This window comes from Crocuta crocuta, unplaced genomic scaffold, assembly GCF_008692635.1.
Source record: "Crocuta crocuta isolate KB4526 unplaced genomic scaffold, BGI_CrCroc_1.0 scaffold126, whole genome shotgun sequence".
Taxonomy (NCBI): Eukaryota; Metazoa; Chordata; class Mammalia; order Carnivora; family Hyaenidae; genus Crocuta; species Crocuta crocuta.
Window position 1 is genome coordinate 2,231,477 of NW_027531000.1, and position 18,747 is coordinate 2,250,223.

The window sequence follows — 18,747 nt, forward strand, 5'->3', positions numbered from 1 at the left end:
CAAGTAGCTTAATGTCTGCCTGGTGGCCAGACTAAGTGACTTCGGATAGCCTTAGACTTCTGATCACATCCATGCAGCCAGGGAGGAAATGAAGCCTTGTTTATCATCTTGATAAACAGTCCCTTTCAATGCCTCTGGACGCTATATGTAACTCAGTAGAGTCAAATACTATTAAATTGTCATCACTGTCAAAAAGAGAAGTAATAAGTTTTTCTACCTGAGTCATAGTTAATGACTTCTACAATGTGTAACACAAATCAGAGCTTCTGTTTGTCTTCTTTCCCCCTAAATGTGTGTTTTCTGATATTTCTGGCTGTGAATGTGAGCCACAATCTCATGATATAAATAAATATATACTTTTATTATTGCCTCTCAGCTAAGCCAATAAAATATCAAGATGACAAGGGCCAGATTCTTGGCTCAGATGAAGTATGTGCACAGAGGAAACTAAGAAGCTATATCTTGTTCTACTTCTCCATGGAAAGTGTAGATTTGAAAGACTGTATTTTATGGGTGAAAGCCTTGGAGATTCTGCCTCCCTAGTTACCATTAAACATATTTATAGAAGTTATTTAAACACTCTTAAGGGAGTAATATACTACTTTTACTTTAATCATCTTAAAGAATAATTTATTAGTCAGATTAGGCTGCGTTAAACCACATCAACAAACCACCCCCAAATCTGATTGGCTTATACAACAAAGGTTTATTTCTGCATCAGGCAGCATGCCTGTTGTGGTGCAACCTGAGGCTGTGTTGGTAGAAGTTACTCAGGGACTGGAACTGCCGAAGGAGCCACCATCTCAAACAAGAGGTGGGCAAACTCTGACCCAGAAGTCCTATCTGCTTTGTACTGGAAATGAGCTAAGAATGGCCTTTACCTTTACAAATGGCAAGGAAAACTCAAAAGGAGAATATTTTTGTGACACATAAATATCACACAAAGCCCAAATTTCTGTTTCCATAAATAAAATTTTACTGGCATGCTGCCACACTCGTTGGTTTAAGTATTGTTCGTGGCTCCCTTCATGATAAAATAACAGACTTGGGGAGGTGCCATGGAGACTACAAGTAGCCTACAAAATCAAAAATATTTACTATCCGGACCTTTATAGAAAAAGTGTGCTGACTCCTGATCTAAAATATTTCTGGTCAGGGGCACCTGGGTGGCTCAGTTGGTTAAGCGTCTGGCTCTTGGTTTCAGCTCAGGTCATGATCTCACAGTTTGTGAGCCCCACGTTGGGCTCTGCGCCAATGGTGCAGAGCCTGCTTGGGAATCTCTCTCCCTCTCTTCTCTCTGCCCCTCCCCCTCTTGTGCTGGTTTTGTCTCTCTCAAAATAAATAAATAAACTTTAAAGGACTTAAAAAATATATTGCTGCTTATCTCACCAGCAAGAAGAGAACCTTGGAGAGTCTTGCACAGGGAATTGAAAATGCATCGTGTAGTGAGAAGTCACTTTCATTAACACAGAAACAGTCACATGGCCCCCGTCCCACAAGGCGATTAAGAACTACCCGTAAGCCCAGGAGAAAAAGTGCAAGAGATAGTCATTTAGCACGCCGGCTGGCTGCCACGGCTAAAACTAATAGTAGCAAGAATATTAATAGGAGGAAATTGCATTTTTCTTATACTTCAGGCACTGATCTAAGTCATTTGCAACTGTTTACTCGCTGATCCTCACAACAACTTCATCCTGAAAGTACTGTTATCGTCTCCATTTTACAAATGATTAAGCTAAGAATGAAAGGCTTAAATGATATTCCTGAGGCAAATACAGTTAATAAAGGGGGAAGGCAGTATTTCAACCCAGTGAAGAGAGCTCCAGAATCCAACCCTAACACTGTCCTCTTAACCATGGTACCACGCACAGACCCTCTGGGACTCACAGAAGTCCCAGGCCTTGCTACGACAGAGACCACTTTCTGACAAAACCCTTAATTATAAAATTTGGTAGATGCAAAATGCTACTTTTTATTTCTGTGGAATAGACTTCCGTAATGCCTAATAATTCAAGTAGGAGTTTGTATTGGTGATTCATGTGGTTTTCCTACAGATACTAAAGAAGGAACTTAATGTTTAAAATCACTTTCTGACTCAGCAGGGGGGCCCACTTGTGGGCACCAGACACTCAAGTAAGAACACTCCTTTCAGGGGAGAGTATTTTACAACCATTTTCTTCCTTAACTAACTCAGGGTGTATCTGTCTTCTTATCTTTGCTTCTCAGCCAACTCAGAATGTTGTTCCACGAGCATTTTTGTTGTCCTTGTTTAGCTTGAGGAAGACATGTCAAAGAATATAGCCATGGTTTTAAGGTGATGGATTTGGAGTCATTGTATTGCCTGCTTTATTTTGTTGGCTGTACTTTTATGTTTTCCTATTGGAGTTTATGTATACTTACCACCTATGTTCCTGTTAACATCCATTATACTTACCTGTGAAGGATAATGGAAGAATCTCATTTTAAGAGAATAAAACAAGTGTATAATTATTATTGGACTTCAATCTCAGAGAGTATTCCTATTTGCATTCCAGTAAATAAATGCGAGGAAGAAATACAAATAGAAAAATGAATAAAGGCATAGGAGCAGATAAAATTCAACATAGAAAACATATTGGACCATCCACCATTGCCTGAATGGTTCAGATATTTGACAGGAAGTTCTGGAACCTGCAAGGGAAATTCTTCCATTTTTCAGCCTTTCAAAATTCTATTCCTTTATCAAAACTCTGGTGAGAAGTAATCGCCTCCAGTATTGTCTTTAAAACTGAATTTCATTTTTTATGTTAATCATAGAAGAATGTTCGTTTTTATTTACAGTATGCCTACTGAGTGCTGTTTGGTACATTAATACACAATTTCGAAGTCTCCTAATATCCTGTAGAGTTGGGCATTTTCCTTATGAAGAACCAGAGGTTAGAGGTCACAATTTGTTCCTAGTTATCCAGCTAATAACCCATATTATCTTATTTGACATATTAAAATATTTACATAGTCAACCTTTAAGGTCATTGTTTCACATAATTTTAGAGGGATTATTATAATACTATAACCAGAGGAGTTTCTCAAGTAAAATAAGTTTGCCTGTTTGCTAAAAATTGTTTCCCTATCATTCTCAGCCTGGAAGGCTAGCGATGGAGAAGAAAATCCTGGTAACCTGTCACCCAGCTGGACCGGTGATTTTGGTTTAGACAAAGAACTTTGGGGGATCCAAGTGGGATTTAGGTGAAGAAACTTGTACCTTATAGGGGACCAGTGGACATAGCTACTCCTCTAATCCTCATTGCTTTTTAACCTTTGCTTCATCTAAATAGTGGAGAGGCACCTGGGTGGCTTATTCAATTAAGCATATCACTCTTGAATTCAGCTCAGGTCATGATCTCACAGTTCATGAGTTCAAGCCCTGCACTTTGCTCTGACAGTGCAGAGCCTGCTTGGGATTCTCTCTCTCATTCTCTTTCTACCCATCCTCTGCTCACTTGCTCTCTCCAAATAAGTAAATAAACTTAAAAAATAGTAGAATACAACTTATTTACTTTAGATTCTCTGATATCCAAACCACTACTGAGGTTTGCCCTCCCTAATGCTATCCAAGGCATCCCTGCTCGAAAAAGAGTAAAAGTTGTGTAGTATTTAAAGAACACTAAAGACTCAAAGGTGTTCTTCTTATAGGTTTATTGGTGCATCTTTGGGTAAAATTTATTTCCATGTTGTTAGGGCAGTTCTTAAAAATAATTTTTGCAGGGTCACTCAGTGGCTCAGTTGGTTAAGTATCTGATTTCGGCTCAGGTCATGATCTCACAGTTCATGAAATCGAGCCCCACATCAGGCTCTGTGCTGACTGCTCAGAGCCTGAAGCCTGCTTTGGATTCTGTGTCTTCCTCTCTCTCTCTGTCCCTTCCCTGCTCATGCTCTGTGTCTCTCTCAAAAATAAATAAACATTAAAAAATTTTTTGAATTAATTTTTGCAGTAGGGTTTCATCATATTCTATGGGTAAGCCATTTTCTTTCTTAACAAAAAGAGGGGAGAAATCTTAGGGATGGGTAATAAGCTTATTGTAGTATTTCATTACTTTTAGCAATCTTGTTTTAGGGTAATAGTGGAGTCTAAATGTTTCCCAGTGGCCCTGACTGGATGTAAAGATACAGGTGTGAGGAATGGTCCATGTAGTGAAATGAGGGAAAAAATGAGAAAGGTCACATTTTTTTCTCAGTAATAAAAATAATTCCAACAGTATTATTAACAGCAGAATACCTTTCAGAGCTTACTCCTAATGAGGTATTATTATAACTGCCTACACTTATTTAATTCTTATATTCTCTCATAGCTCTTAGAACAACCCTATGAAATTAATGCTCTTATTATCCACATTTTATAGACAAGAACCTGGAGGAAGAGCATGTAAAATGATCTGAAGCAGCAAATCCAGGACTTGAATTTTGGCAGCCTAGCTGTAGAGTCTGTGATCTTATTCATTATGCTATATTGCCTCAAACAGGGCTTCCCAGCCCAGAATTTGTTCTTTGTTCCTACATTCATCTGTCTCCTACATACCCCAGAGCCCTAGGAGGGAGGAGATGGTAATTTGTTTAATCTGAAGCATAAACAAATCAAGCAGCCATTTTGCCCTCCTCAACCCAAACATGCTTAAGGATCCATTAGTGTCTCTCTTGTCAGTGATTTACAGACGAAGACACTCGGAGCTTCCTTCCAGTCTACTGGGTCAATAAAGCATTTTTAACAGAGTCTTAAATATGCATTTCTGACATCCACTACAATACATTCCAAGAGAGCTATTTATAAGGCCTTGATCAAGAAGCCCTATGGAAAGTGAATCTCAGAAAAATCTGTGCTTTGTCTTATACGTAACATCTTTTAAAGAAAGAAACCATTTGCAATGAAATGAAAATGGATCTGAGAAATTATGTCAATGTTAACATTCCTTGATTATGTTTTATTCATTCCCTCCAGAAGTTGCCCTCAACTATAAGCAGATATTTCCTGGCTTAAATATTAATGAGGGCTTACGTTTTCACATAGTTATTATTTTTTAAAGTCTATGTATTTATTGTGAGAGAAAGAGCACAAGCATGCATGGAAGCAGGTGTAGGAACAGAGAGAGCAGTCTCCACACTGTCAGCACAGTGTCTGATGACCTGAGATCTGCGAACCATGAGATCATGACCTGAGCCAAAGTCAAGAGTCAGATGCTTAACCAACTCAGCCACCCAGGTGCTTCTCTTATGGTGACTGTTAATTGCTGTATTTCATTTTCCAGTAATTTCTCTTAGAATAATAAAAAGCTTGTCTTTTGTACATTTTGGCACTTCCCCAAACCAAAGTTCCAAGTTGATTTTTCTAGAAGGTACATTAGGTCATTTCTTTGCAAAAGTTACATCTACCACTCAAGTTCATTTTCTTAAAAGCTCACATAATGAATATTCAAATAGGAAATGTTCCCCCCCAAAGATGATTAATTTATATTAGTCTTTCCTCTTTTTCCCTCTTTTATTTCCTCCTTTTTTACTCTTTCTCCCCCTCACTTCTTTCCTTCCTCCCTTCCTTTCTCCCTCCCTCCCTGTTTTTTCCTTCCTTCCTTGCTTCCTTCCTTCCTTCCTTCCTTGTTTCCTTCCCTCCTTCCTTCCTTTTTTTCCTTCTTTCATCATTCAGTCATTTAGCAAGTGTGTTACTATTACGCTAGACATTAAGGCTAAAGAAGTAAACAAGATGTGGTCCCTGCCATCATGGAGTATCTAGCCCACCAGGATAGACACATAGTGAACCAAACATTCTTATTGAGAAATACACTGCAGAAGAGAATTCAGGCTTTCTAAGAGATCGTACCATGGGGATGCAAAGCTAGCCTTTGAGCAAGAGATTCATTTAACAAATATTTACAGACCAAACATGGGCCAGATTCTAAGCCAAGTACTAGGGATAGAGTGATAAAAAAGAATTGCTACCCTCCCTTATCCTGTATAGGAAAAGCAAGACATCATTTGAAAATGCCAAAATAATACACTGTGATATTATTGTGGGAGAATTATGTGAGGTTTTAGCATCACGTAGCAGGGACTCTAACTCACTGTATGGTTCAAGGACACCTAAAGAGGATGTGAATGATGAGCATGGGGGGCAAAAATATAAAATAAATTACAGGGTTTAGACTTATATTCTCTCTTCTTATTTTAAAGATTATTTTCTTCTGTTCTGACTTTATACCCTCCCCTAGCATTTCCTTTCCCAGAAAACCCAGTGTTGTGATAATTTTGAGTTGCTTGGCCATGCTTAGTCATTGACATTAAGCCATCAACACCAAAATGTACTACTGAATGTCAAATTGCCTGGCAGATGAAAAGGATTAGACATTAGCAGTTTCTCAGAAGTGCCCATTCTTAAATGGCTGGCCCAGTTTGTAGCCCAGAGAAATCCAGTTGCTTCATATGAGCTCTGTTAGATGACCATTTTGGGAGCAAACCCTGTTTTATAATGGCAACCTTCAAGATTTTAGCCATCTGCTTGCCAGTCATTTCCAACTTCATTATCCCTTTCTATCTTGACATATAATTGTCATCAGTGGAGACTCCTTTTAAGAGAAATGTTACCCTTAGCAATTCATCTTCTTTGTGTTTCTTCACCTGTGCAGGGCAAGACAGTGATGTATTGAGCTGGGAGGAGGGCTCATTGCCAGGAGCATACCAGGTTTGGCATTTTTTTTCAACTTCTCCAGCTCAGAGAGAGTTGCTGCTGTCAGAAATAATCTTGAAATGCTTTTTTCGCCCATTTTGGATATTAGAAACTTTCTCTTCCTGTTAAAAATAGGTTTTGGTGATGTACTCAGAGGTCTGACAAACACAAGAGAAAAAGCAGAAGGAAAAGTGGAGAGCTTCCCCATGGAGCTTCCCTACAGGGGACATTGCCATTGCCACTGGGGTGAACGTGGACAAAGGGAATGAGGAGCAAGGCTACCATTTAGAAAATTTGTGGTAGAAGGAGAACTGAGCAATTGATGTTCATCTAACACATCTCACATTTTGAATTGACCCATGTTAGCCAGGTAATTACTACATTTACCTTCTAATCTATAAGAACTATGAGGCCCCTTTATAAAGTGCGATTTAGAATATAAGGCTAATTTCTTTTTTTTTATTTTTTTAAAGTTTATTTATTTATTTGAGAGAGAGAGAGAGGGAGGGAGGGACAAAGAGTGAGATGGAGAGGGAGAGAGCACAGGAGGGGACAGAGAGAGAGCAAGAGAGAGAATCCCGAGCAGGCTCTGCACTGCCAGCACAGAGCCAGCCCAATTGTGGGGCTCAAACTCATGAACTGTGAGATTATGACCTGAGCCAAAACCAAGAGTCAGATGATTAACTGACTGAGCCACCCAGGCATCCCAAGACTAATTTCTTATATTATATCTTAGATGTTTTCCCATAGACAAAATCTAGTGATGATATGAGTAATAATCTGGAAATTTCTGAGCAATACAGACAGCCTTTCTACTGGCTTATTCTTTGTGCCACATTCTTTGCCATTAGCTAATAGATGACCTCATTGTCTTATGTGCTGGATCTACAGATACTGGTTGAAATGCAGGAAAGAAGCCATTTTCCAGATAATCCATAAGCCAAAAAAAGGGAAGCTCAATTTTCTGAGCACTTAAATGACTGCTGTGAGCAGCCATAGATCATTTTGAAATCATTTTGACTTGGACTGAGATACAATTTATGAATGGATTGGCATTGGCACCAAAGAAAAGTCTGAAAGACATTTACATGATAAATATTATCATTGTGAGTTTGCAATAACCTTGGCAGTTAGGTTTGAGGGGACAGTTAACTAGATAATCTTTAAATCACAAATAAAATAGATTTAAAGGGACAATTTTCTGGTATCCAGAAAAGGTTATGACAAATCTTACTCTTCCTTTTCATCATCAGGGACAAACCTGAGGAGTATTTTGGTTTCCAGTCCCCTTTTCCAAGTAGCCAGCTAATGAGGACAATAGGTAAATAAGACTACAGTACCAGAGAGTCTTGAAAAATTCTATCCCTGTGGTTATAAGAGAAGTTCAGAATTTTATTTCATTTCACAGGATTTGATCAGCTTCTCATTGTGTCTTGAGTAGACCAAAGCTAATGTGGGCTCCTTATACAGCCAAGAAGTAAAAAACACATAGAAATTGGGAGAGGGAAGTTGATCTTACAATCTTACTGTATACTACTACGCCAAAGGCATCCAAGCTGTTCAAGAAACAGTAAGTTACATATTATTTGACTAAAAATTCATGACAGGCTTATATTAAGCATTCATTTTGTTCAATCACCCATCTGTCCATCCATCCATCCACCCTTCCATCCAGTAATATTTATCATTTGATACTGGCTTTAGAAGAGTGATCATCAGCTAAGCAAAGTTATTTTCACTTTTTCCTTTACAGAAGCATTCCTTTAAGGAATAGATTCTTGGGGTACCTGGGCAGCTCAGTCAGTGGATTGCCCAGTTTCATCTCAGGTCATGATCCAAAGATCACGAGATTGAGCCTGTGTCAGGCTCCATGCTGAGTGTGGAGCCTGCTTAAGGTTTGATCTCTCTCTTTTGCTCTCGCTCTCTGTCTCTCTCTCTGTCTCTCTATCTCCCTCTCTCTCTCTCTCAACCTCTCTCTGTCTCTGCTCTCTCTCCTCCCTCTTTCGCTCCCCCCCCTTCTGTCACCGTTCTCCTCCCCATCTCAAATTAAAAAATAGATTCTTGTACTCAATGTTGAAAACAACTAGAAGTACTTCTCATTGTCCTCAGTACAAGTGAGCCCTCTTAGGTAATTCATAGATCCCTTCAAAGCATGACTTAAAAACTTCCAAGCAAAGGACTAGAGATATAAGCGGGACTTTTCCTGTCAAAGATCTCATATTTTTATTTTGTCAACCCAAGTCAGTGGACCAGGATTTCATGGTCTGGATAGACTGAAAGATTAACTTGCTCTGGTTGACTATGGCTAGGTCAGTCACTAATATAAAACTTTGGAGTCAGGAGATTTGGGTATGACATGTCCAATCAGACTTTCTAAATTTTAGGGTCCTGTGGGCTCCAGAACCTGGATGTGTATTCCACATTGGCATACCTCACCAATCGGTGTAAAGTGAAGCTATAGTTCAAGCTGTCACGATCAGGTGAGCTGGTTATTTAGAGCAACACTCCTCTGGCTTCCTGTGTGTAAATCCATCATGAGCCTGAGGAAGACATGGTCTGGGGTTACTGACTTTATACACAAGGTTTTAATGAAATTGGAGCACTTGTCAGTTCCCAGTCTCTGAGTTCTCCTCCCCTTTTCAGAGAAATGTCAGCATGTGTGCCAGAGTAGGGCTGGAGAAAGAGCACTGCATATGGGGTCAGAAGATCTGGGCTCTGGTCCACATGCTGCCAGTTAACAGTTATCTGGGTCATTAAAGCATAGGCCACTTTTTTAGCTGCTCCTGATGTCAGTTGCCTCTCCTGTAAAATGGGGGTAATCATAACCTCACTGGGCCTTAGTAAGCATGAAAGGAATTGAAGATTAATAATGTATTTATCATGGTGTCAGGAAAAAAGTAAGTAGTCAAGGGGCACCTGGGTGGCTCAGTCGGTTAAGCGGCCGACTTCAGCTCAGGTCATGATCTCATGGTTCGTGAGTTCAAGCCCCACGTCGGGCTCTGTGCTAACAGCTAGGAGTCTGGAGCCTGCTTCAGATTCTGTGTCTCCTTCTCTCTCTGCCCTTCTCCTGCTCACGCTCTCTGTCTCTTGAAAATAAATAAACATTAAAAAAAGTAAGTAGTCAAAAAATGGTTAGCTCCTATATGACTATAGTTATCACTACTAGTTATGTAGCTGTGTCATTTGGCTGCTCTAAGTCTGTCTCCTCACTGGAAAATCAGGATAATAATTTCTACCTTTGAACTACTTTGCAGATAAAATGAAATATCCATTTAAATGTTTAATAAATAAACAATAGGAGTCCCTGTCCTTGAGGATATTATATTGTGAGGGGGTGGGGGAGGGACATACAGACAATAAGGTTAATAAATAAATCACTTACAGTAATTGAAAGTTACAAATATTCTGGAGGCGATGAAGATAAGGAGATGGACCAAAATAAAGGAGATAATGAATGCTTTCTAAGAGAATTATGCTTTAAATTGGGCAGTCAAGGGAAACTCTGAAAAAAATGACACTTGTGAAAAGATGTAGAGAGAGTAAGAGAAAGACCAATAGATTTGCCCCAGGTGGGGCATAGTTCAACTTGTCAAGAAGATCAGAGGAGCTTCTTAGAGCACTGCCTCCCTGAGTTTAAAATAACTCTCAAGAGGAACAACACCGGCCATGTTCCGTCAATAGCTTGCAAAACCAGTGTCCCTAGAGCAGAGAGATGGAGGGAAGAGTAGTAGCAAATGAGGTCAGAATATATTTGGAGGAGGAAGAGTGAGTTGGATACCTAACCTTCATAAGCTTCCACAGTTTAGTGTCAGACTTCCTTTTGCAAGAACTTCCAAACAAAGAATGACAACCTGTGGACAGGATTCAAATAAGCAGTTTTGGAGTCCAGCAGACCCAAGTCACACTTGTGTAATTTGGGACATGTTATTCCACCTCTCTGAGTCTCGGCTTTTCATCTGTAAAACAGGGGCAAAACCTTTTACAGTTGCTGGGAGGTTTGTAAGTAATGTAGGTGAAGTGCTGAGTACAGTGCCCAGCGGCCAATCAAAATTCAGTAAATGTCAGTGAGCACTGAGTTGATGCAGAACTGTTCCTTTGGCTCATCTACAGGAGTGTTGGGAGAGACTGTCTTTGGGCCTCCAGTGGCCATGTCTTTGTCCACTATTTAACTCAGGGCAATAATTTGGATGATCTGGTATGTCTGTCACTGTAAATCAAATGAGAGTCAAGATCTATCCTAGAAGCTTTTCTATGGCTTGTGCTATTTTTGCTCATACATGTTGCTCTAGTCTTGCATTAAAGCCAAGTGGTGACTTAAACATTGGTGGTATTTTCATGAAGTGTAGAACCAGCTATTACTGAATTGATTGAGGGTACTTATAGCTGACAATTACAAGTTAAAGCAACCTGATTGCCTGTATCTGGGTTAAAGAATGTAATGTGTGATTAGCCCTGTTGTTTCATTAAGTCTCATCCCAGTGAAGGGCCTGTGGCAACAGTGAGATACGCTTCCCGTGATCTTCAAACCCCCTTATTTCCTGTGCAGAATTTTGTATTGGCCCTTTGTTTCTTCTGCTTTGCCACCTTGCGCTTCTCCAATTCCTCCCTAACACAGCAGCCGGGATGGTCACTCTTGAAAAATATCTAGATCCTTTCAGTTCTTGGCTTCAAAATCCCCATTTGTCCCTTATTGGAACAGAATCACTGAATACTCTTTCTGGACAGGGAAGCTCTCTCCAATTTAATCCTATGTCAGGTCCTTAGTTCTATCTACTCTAACGTATTTTTTAAACATTTTTGAGAGACAGAGGTAGACAGAGTGTGAGCAGGGGAGGGGCAGAGAGAGACGGAGACACAGAATCCCAAAAAGGCTCCAGGCTCTGAGCTGTCAGCACAGAACCCGACGCAGGGTTTGAACCCACGAACCATGAGATCATGACCCGAGCCGAAGTCGGTCGCTTAACAAACTGAGCCACCCAGGTGCCCCTAATGTATTTCTTTAATGCCCTAACCAGCTCCTTAGAGAAATGACTGGTTCTAGAACTGGGACAGGAAATATACAAGATGAACATGAGGCATCTTGTGGAGTCAGAAAGGAAGGAAGTGCTCAAAAAAAAAAAAGAGGTGAAGGGGGTTCAATATGGGGAGAAGTTTCAATATGGGGAGACAGAACACAGAAACCAACTGAAGGGACTCACAGTGGCCAAAATTGGACCGTTCTGAGCAAGAAACTAATGTAGTGTTGGGTTATAACCCAGTGTGTTAAATAAACATCTTGGAGTATATACTGATATGAATGATTTAATAAGTAAACAGATGAGAGAGAAGAGACAAATATGTCATGCAGAAAAATTCCCAGTAATTTTAGTAGCTGCCCTAACCTCACAGAGGTGGAGCCTAACTGTCTACTCCCTAAGTGCAGCCTGTGCATTGTGACTTCATTCCAAAGAGGACAGTATGGAAAGGCAAAGAGGAGAGTGATATTATATTGAGGAAATATGACCAGCACTGCCTTAGCCAGGTGATCAAGGTCAACATCAAGAGTGGTAGTCCTGTTGATAGTATCTTTTACCTGTGTGGTCTTTCTCCAGAAAGCACATAACCTCAATCCAATCATTAAAAAAAGCATCAGATAAATCCCCTCTGAGGGACTTTTTACAAAATACCAGAGCAACACTTCTCAAAGCTTTCAAAGTCTTCAAAAAAGGAAGGACTGTCTGAAACTATGATAGAGAACTATCATAACCAAGAGAAACCTAAGGAGATATGACACCTGTATGTAATGTGGCATCCTGCAACAGAAAAGGACTTTAAGTAAAAACTCGGGAAATATGAATATAGCATAGACTTTAGTTAATAATAATGTATCAGTGTTGCTTCATCAATTGTAACAAATGTATCATACTAATATAAGTTGTTAGCATTAGCAGACTAAAAATAGGCAATAATAGAGTATGGCATATGGGAACTGGCAGTACTATCCTAAAAAATTTTCTCTAAATCTGACTGTTCTATAATTAATTAAAAGGTTGTTCTAAAAAACTGCTATGATCTTTCACATTAGTGAAATGCTTTCCCTTCATCATAGCCTGCTGAAGTTCTACCTTTCAACTTACAACTTAAGAAGCCTTTCAAATTCCTCAAAAACAAATGGGTCTCCCCTTCCACCTATGCTACTTGCCTTATGGTGCTAATTTTAAGTAATGAACTTATTTCTTCATTCATTCAACCAACCGTTATAGTGTACCTACAGCCGTTGTTGATAGTAAGGCTCACCTGGACCCTGACCAGTCTTTCAATTTGCCTGTGGTCACAGCCTTGTAGTTAGAGTTGTGTGGGGAAATGTGCAGGGTGCTAAGAGAATGAGCAGTGGCGGAAGTGAGGACACGTTCTCGAAGGAACTGACCTTTGCATTTAGTTCAAAAAAGGCTTGAGGAGTGAATGCATTTGAGTTGTGGGTGGAGGGTGGAAGGATGGGAAGTAGGAGAAAGTATTCTAGGAGACACCATATTCGCACAGTCACAGAAGCAGAAAGGAGGAGGACATTCCCAAGGAAATATAATAACAATGTGATCAGATATTATCATAAGTAGCATATATGGACACTCTGCCCTGTGTCAGGCTCAGTACTAACCCCTCTACATGAGTTATCTTGTTTTGTACTCATCCAACCCTTTGAGGCAGGTGTTAATATTTTTACCATTTTACAGATGAGGAAACTGAAGCACTTAGTAAATGGCAGGGCTGAGATGCAGACTAAAACAGGCTGCTCAAGATCCCAAACTCTTCCTGCAACTGAGGGGAAGCAGAATTAGTCTGACGTGAATCACAGATTCTTTTGATTCTTTCCTTTTAAACCAGAGTTTATCAGCCTGGGCACTCCCGACATTTTGGGAAAGATAGCTCTTTGTTGCGTGGCCTACCTTGTGCATTGTGAGGTGTTTAGCAGCACACATGGCCTTCACCTGCTAGATGTCCATAGCACGTATCCTCTACCAGCAATGACAATTAAACCTCCCTCCAGACTTTTCTAAATATCACTGGTGGAGAGGGTAAATAGCAAAATCACCCCACTCCCACCCCTGCATTGAGAATCACTACATTATTTTGTGGGTTCTCAGGGTAGGATGGAGCTGTGTCTTAAGTCTTTCCTGACTTCTGTCTTCCTTCCCTCCTTTCCTTTTTTCCATTGTTTCCTAAGTGCCCGCCGTGTATGGGCTGAACACATGTCCCTAAAAATTTACAACACAGTGACTTGTATATAGTGGTGGCTTAACAAATACTTGCTGGATTTATGCCAGCTGGATCCTAAATGTTACAGGTCCATTCTGGTCAAATAAAAAACATTCTTCCTAATATAAAATTGATATTGCAGAAGTTCATTTCTGGTTTCTGGGTACTTGGAGTATCTTTTGTGTCCCTGTAGAACTGCCCTACAGGCTGGCAAGACGCACCTGAATGCTCACCAACATTTAGACAGACCCAGCAGTGCACCTGTTACGAACCTAGTAGCGAGTGACATACGTTAGGTTGCCAATAAATGTTGAATGCATGGCTGACCTGTAACAATTAAGTGAAGCCATATGCCTAGCTCTGTAATTTGAGATGCCGTTTAAAGCACATGCCTATTTTCTCCAGCAATTCTTTCTATCATTTTTGGATGAGATCTGAATTTGGGAAATGACTCCCCAACTAGATTTTCCATTCAGCCCCACCCCCCACCGAGAGTGAGCAGGCACTGGGAGGGAGAGCTAATTTCTGGACAGTTTTCCTGCCACCACTGGTTCTGTATCACTGGAGTGTGAGTTGCGTGTCATTAAGCGGGAGCTCAGAGAGTTCTAAGTGGAAAGATAGCATAGGAGTGAGCTCCCAAAATATAATGCATTTAAATCAGGTAGACTTTATTTTGTGTTAGCACCAGGCATTCACTGGTTCACCACTTCTCAGTATATACAGCCCAGAATCATCGCCTCTTGAGGGCTATTCATTGGTGCTCTTTGGTGAATTTGAAGTATAGGGCTGTAATACCTGTCTTCTCCAGGACTGCACATACCTAGTATAGAATCTTATATACATATGTATATGGATGTGACAGAGACAGCATGGGAGAGAATCCCATGGTAATTAAACTTCATGGGAACTATCTCTGTAATTTCTCTTACTCTCCCCAGCCCCTCCACACATACCCCCACAGGCTTTCACGGCCCCTGAATTATTCCTAATCAGGGTCCCTCTTCTTTTTGTCTTGCCAGAAGGAGGGACATGTGAAGTGATAGCTGCACACAGATGTTGTAATAAGAATCGCATCGAGGAGCGATCACAAACAGTAAAGTGTTCCTGTCTGCCTGGAAAAGTGGCTGGAACGACAAGAAACAGACCTTCCTGCGTCGATGGTAAGTAGCCAGTTTTCCGTCTATCCTTAGGTGTTTCTGGAGGTGTTCACTGTGCACAATAGATATTTTTTGTTTCATCTGTGGTTCAGGGTAATGAACAAGGTACATACAAAGCATTAGAAGGCTATACAAATGCCAGTCCTCAGCAGACTTTGAATTCTTGTTTTTCTGGCTTTGGGATTGCCACACAGCTCTATTTTCATGTTTTCTTAGAGAAGATTAAGGTAAAATAATTTTTCAAGGCAAGAAATGTGAGGGTCCCATTCATTTGGGAAGTAGTTTTGGATGAGGTAATATATAATGATGATGGTGACAATAGTACTAAAGATAACAATGCCTAACATTGTTTCAGTGCATATATAATGAGCATTTATTATATGCCATGCACTGCTATGGGTTCATCACATACATTCATAAACAAATAGATTCTCTGAATGTTCACAATATGCCAAGCAGTGTCCTAAACACTTATCATGCTTCATCTTATTTATACCTTCCAACAATCCTATTATAGTTACCTATTGCTGTGTAACAAATTATCCCCCAAAACTTAACCACTTTAAACAGCAAACATTATCTCACAGTTCTGTGGGTCAGGAGTTCATCTCAGCTGAGTGTGACTGGCTCAGTCTCTCATGTAGTTTCAGTCAAGATCTAAAGGCTTGACTGGTGCTGGAGGAAGGTTTTCAGATGCTCACTCACAAGCCTTTTGGCAGGTGGGCTCACTTCCTTACTGTGTGGTCCTCTCCAGAGGAGCTCAGTGTCCTCACAACATGGCAGCTGGCTTCCCACAGAGTGAATAATTCAAGAGAACAATATAGAAGCCATAATAACATTCTCTTTTATAGTCTAACCTCATTAGTTACACTTCATTGATTCTACAATATCATGTTGGTTATTGAAGTTGTCTCCATTCAATGTGGGAGTAAACTATAAGGACTTGAAGGCCAGAAGACAGGAATCATTGAGACAAATACATGTCTCCTCCCATTTCAAACATTAAGAAACAGAGGCTTAGAAAGGTTATGTAATGTTCCATTGGCCCCATGGCTGACAAGTTGTAGCTTGACTGACTCTTAAGCGTAGAGTAACTAACTGTAATACCAAATCTTGACCACCATCTTTAAAACAACTTTATATGTCCTAATATTTGAGCCAAGGCTCAGAAGGACCACAAGTATCTCTCCCCATCTTTATTTTTCATAATTTTTGAGCTAAGTTTGAGGTGATTTTCAAATTCTGCAGTACGAAAATCAAGACTCAGAGAAGCAAGTCACCTGCTCAGGGTCACACAACAGCAATTAGCCCTTGAATCTCTTAACTTAGGATTCATGATTGTACCTCTAAAATATAGATGGAGCAGGACACCTTATAGACTGGCTTGTGTTACTTATTTCCATTTTTATGGTGGTTACAAAGAGAAATACACTCAAGCTACACCAAGTAAATTTGTTTTTTTAAGAAAATGGAAGAATCCTGGGGAGCCCAGTTATAGGAAACCTCATGGGATTCTGTTTATAAAGCCGCCATCTTGTTTTCTTTGTTCATGAGACACACTATTTCTGATCTCTCTTCTCCTCATTCTTCTCTGTGTGGACTGGTTCCCTCTCCCAAGAGAGGATGCCCATCATGCACCAAGCTTTCTTTTTTCTTTTTTCTAAAGGCTGTGAAAAATCCAGGTTTGGGAATATACATTGATCAGCAAGTTCTCAATTAAGGCATTTTTAGTGGTCACTTGGTACTATTTGGAGACATTTTTGGTGTAGACATCTGTTGCAGTTATAGGGGTACTATTCATACCTGATTGGTAGAAGCCAGGGATACTGCTAAACATCCTCCAATGCATAGGACAGCCCCCGCAAGAAAGTATTATCCAGCCCCAAACAGCTGTGGAGTTGAGGTTGAAAACCTGAACTATGATTATTTACTTGTTGAGGATCACAGACAGCACGGTAGGATACCTCCAGTGCAGGAAAGGTAAGCAGCTAGACTAGAAATGCTGCTTTGCTTACTTGCAGGAGGAAACTCTTGGCCCTTGAAGCCAATAAACATTATAAAACAATGATAGTTTCTTGTTGTCTGCCAAAGAAAGCATTGAGTCTGTTAACTATAAATCTCCATTTTGTTTCCAGTTCATTTTTATCACTAATGATCTAGAAATAGAATTGCCTTTAGGATTTGGAAGTAAGATGCAAAGAGCAATACATTGTTTACGCTGGCAGAGTGGGAAATGGCATCTGGCCCTAAGTTTCTATGAGAAGTTAAGCCACTTGATGGTAATATTTTGTCTGTCAGAACAAGTGTGCTTGACTTGAGAAACTCTGAATCCTTTAATGGGGTAAGTTCAGACAAGAGGGCTATTAGTCCCTATCTTTGAAACAAAAGTCTATAAAATATAGAGTATTCTCTAGGGTCAAGCTGATGATTTATAGTTTCTATAGCATTCAACTCTTCCAAAATTCTTGAATCCATTGGCATATCAGAAAAAAGTTTACATGTTACTATGATCAAAATTGTTTTTATGGGGATGCCTGGGTGGCTTAGTTGGTTGAGTTTGGTTTTGGCTCAAGTTGTGATCTCATGGTCATGGGACTGAGCCCCATGTCAGGCTCTGCACTGAGCCTGGAGCCTGCTTGGGATTCTGTCTCCCTTTGCCCTCCCCCTACTCATACTTTCTCTCTCTCTCAAATAAATAGACATTAAAAAATTGTTTTTATGGGCTAAATTTCTACATGTAAATTAAAAATGAAGCACATATATAAATTAATAATAATTCCAGTGTAGTTATTAAGATCACAAGTTGTGCAATTAGACAGACATGAGTGGAACTCAGCTATACCAATTACTAATAGAATTACCTTGGGCAAGTCATATATGCCTGTTACTTATTTCTTAGCTGTGAAATGGAGATGATCATTGTTTCTACTTCTTTAGTTTGGGGTGAGGATTAAGGAAGTCATGTGTACTGTGTGTTTTGCATAATGTTTAATTCCCATCAAGCGCTTGCAAAATGATGGCATCTATTTCCTATCTCACTAACAAGTGTGGGTCCTAATTAGAAAAACACATTGTTTTACAAAGCCTTGCTTCATTTTGATTAAACACAGTAGCCTTTTAGGGTCACTTTTTCCAAAAACTGCTTCTAAGTAATCACCAATGCTGGTGTCATCTTCAGGAATTAATGTTTATTATAGGAACTTTGAAAACTACAGAAATAATCCATACATTAAAATCATACATGACATTATTGCTCAGAGACTATATCATTACTTTGTAAGAAAACATGTATATGTCCTCTTAGACTTAACCCATCCTTAAAAAGAAACTCGCATGGTAGGTATTTTATTGAATGTAAATGTTGTAGTACTTTTTACCAACAACTCGTTTCCTTTAACATGCAGTGAACATTTCCCAATTTAAAACATACTCTTCAAAAACATTGTTGTTAATAACTACATGGGGCTTCAGGGGTGGATATAAATGATTTATCTATTTCCTCCACTTTGGCATATTTACAATGTTTTGTGCATTTCTTTGTCTGAGCCTAAAAATGGATAGAAACCAGCTTCTCTCTATGACAGCAGTTGACAGCCCATACACCGTATTTGTCCTGAATATATTCTGTTGTATGTAGCGCATTTCCCATTAAGTGTTCCAATTGCTGTT

The 18,747-nt window shown here is 39.8% G+C and overlaps 1 protein-coding gene across 2 annotated transcripts in view; it reads left to right on the forward strand.

The window, feature by feature from the left end:
• The window catches only part of TAFA1 (TAFA chemokine like family member 1), a 505,381-nt gene that overhangs the window by 367,729 nt on the left and 118,905 nt on the right, over positions 1 to 18,747 (forward strand). The window contains exon 3 of one of the 2 annotated variants that reach the window (XM_077770591.1): positions 14,941 to 15,081. In XM_077770591.1, the coding sequence (XP_077626717.1) occupies positions 14,941 to 15,081 (141 nt within the window). The remainder of the gene's footprint in view (positions 1 to 14,940; positions 15,082 to 18,747) is intronic. The other variant, XM_077770592.1, reaches the window with a different exon arrangement.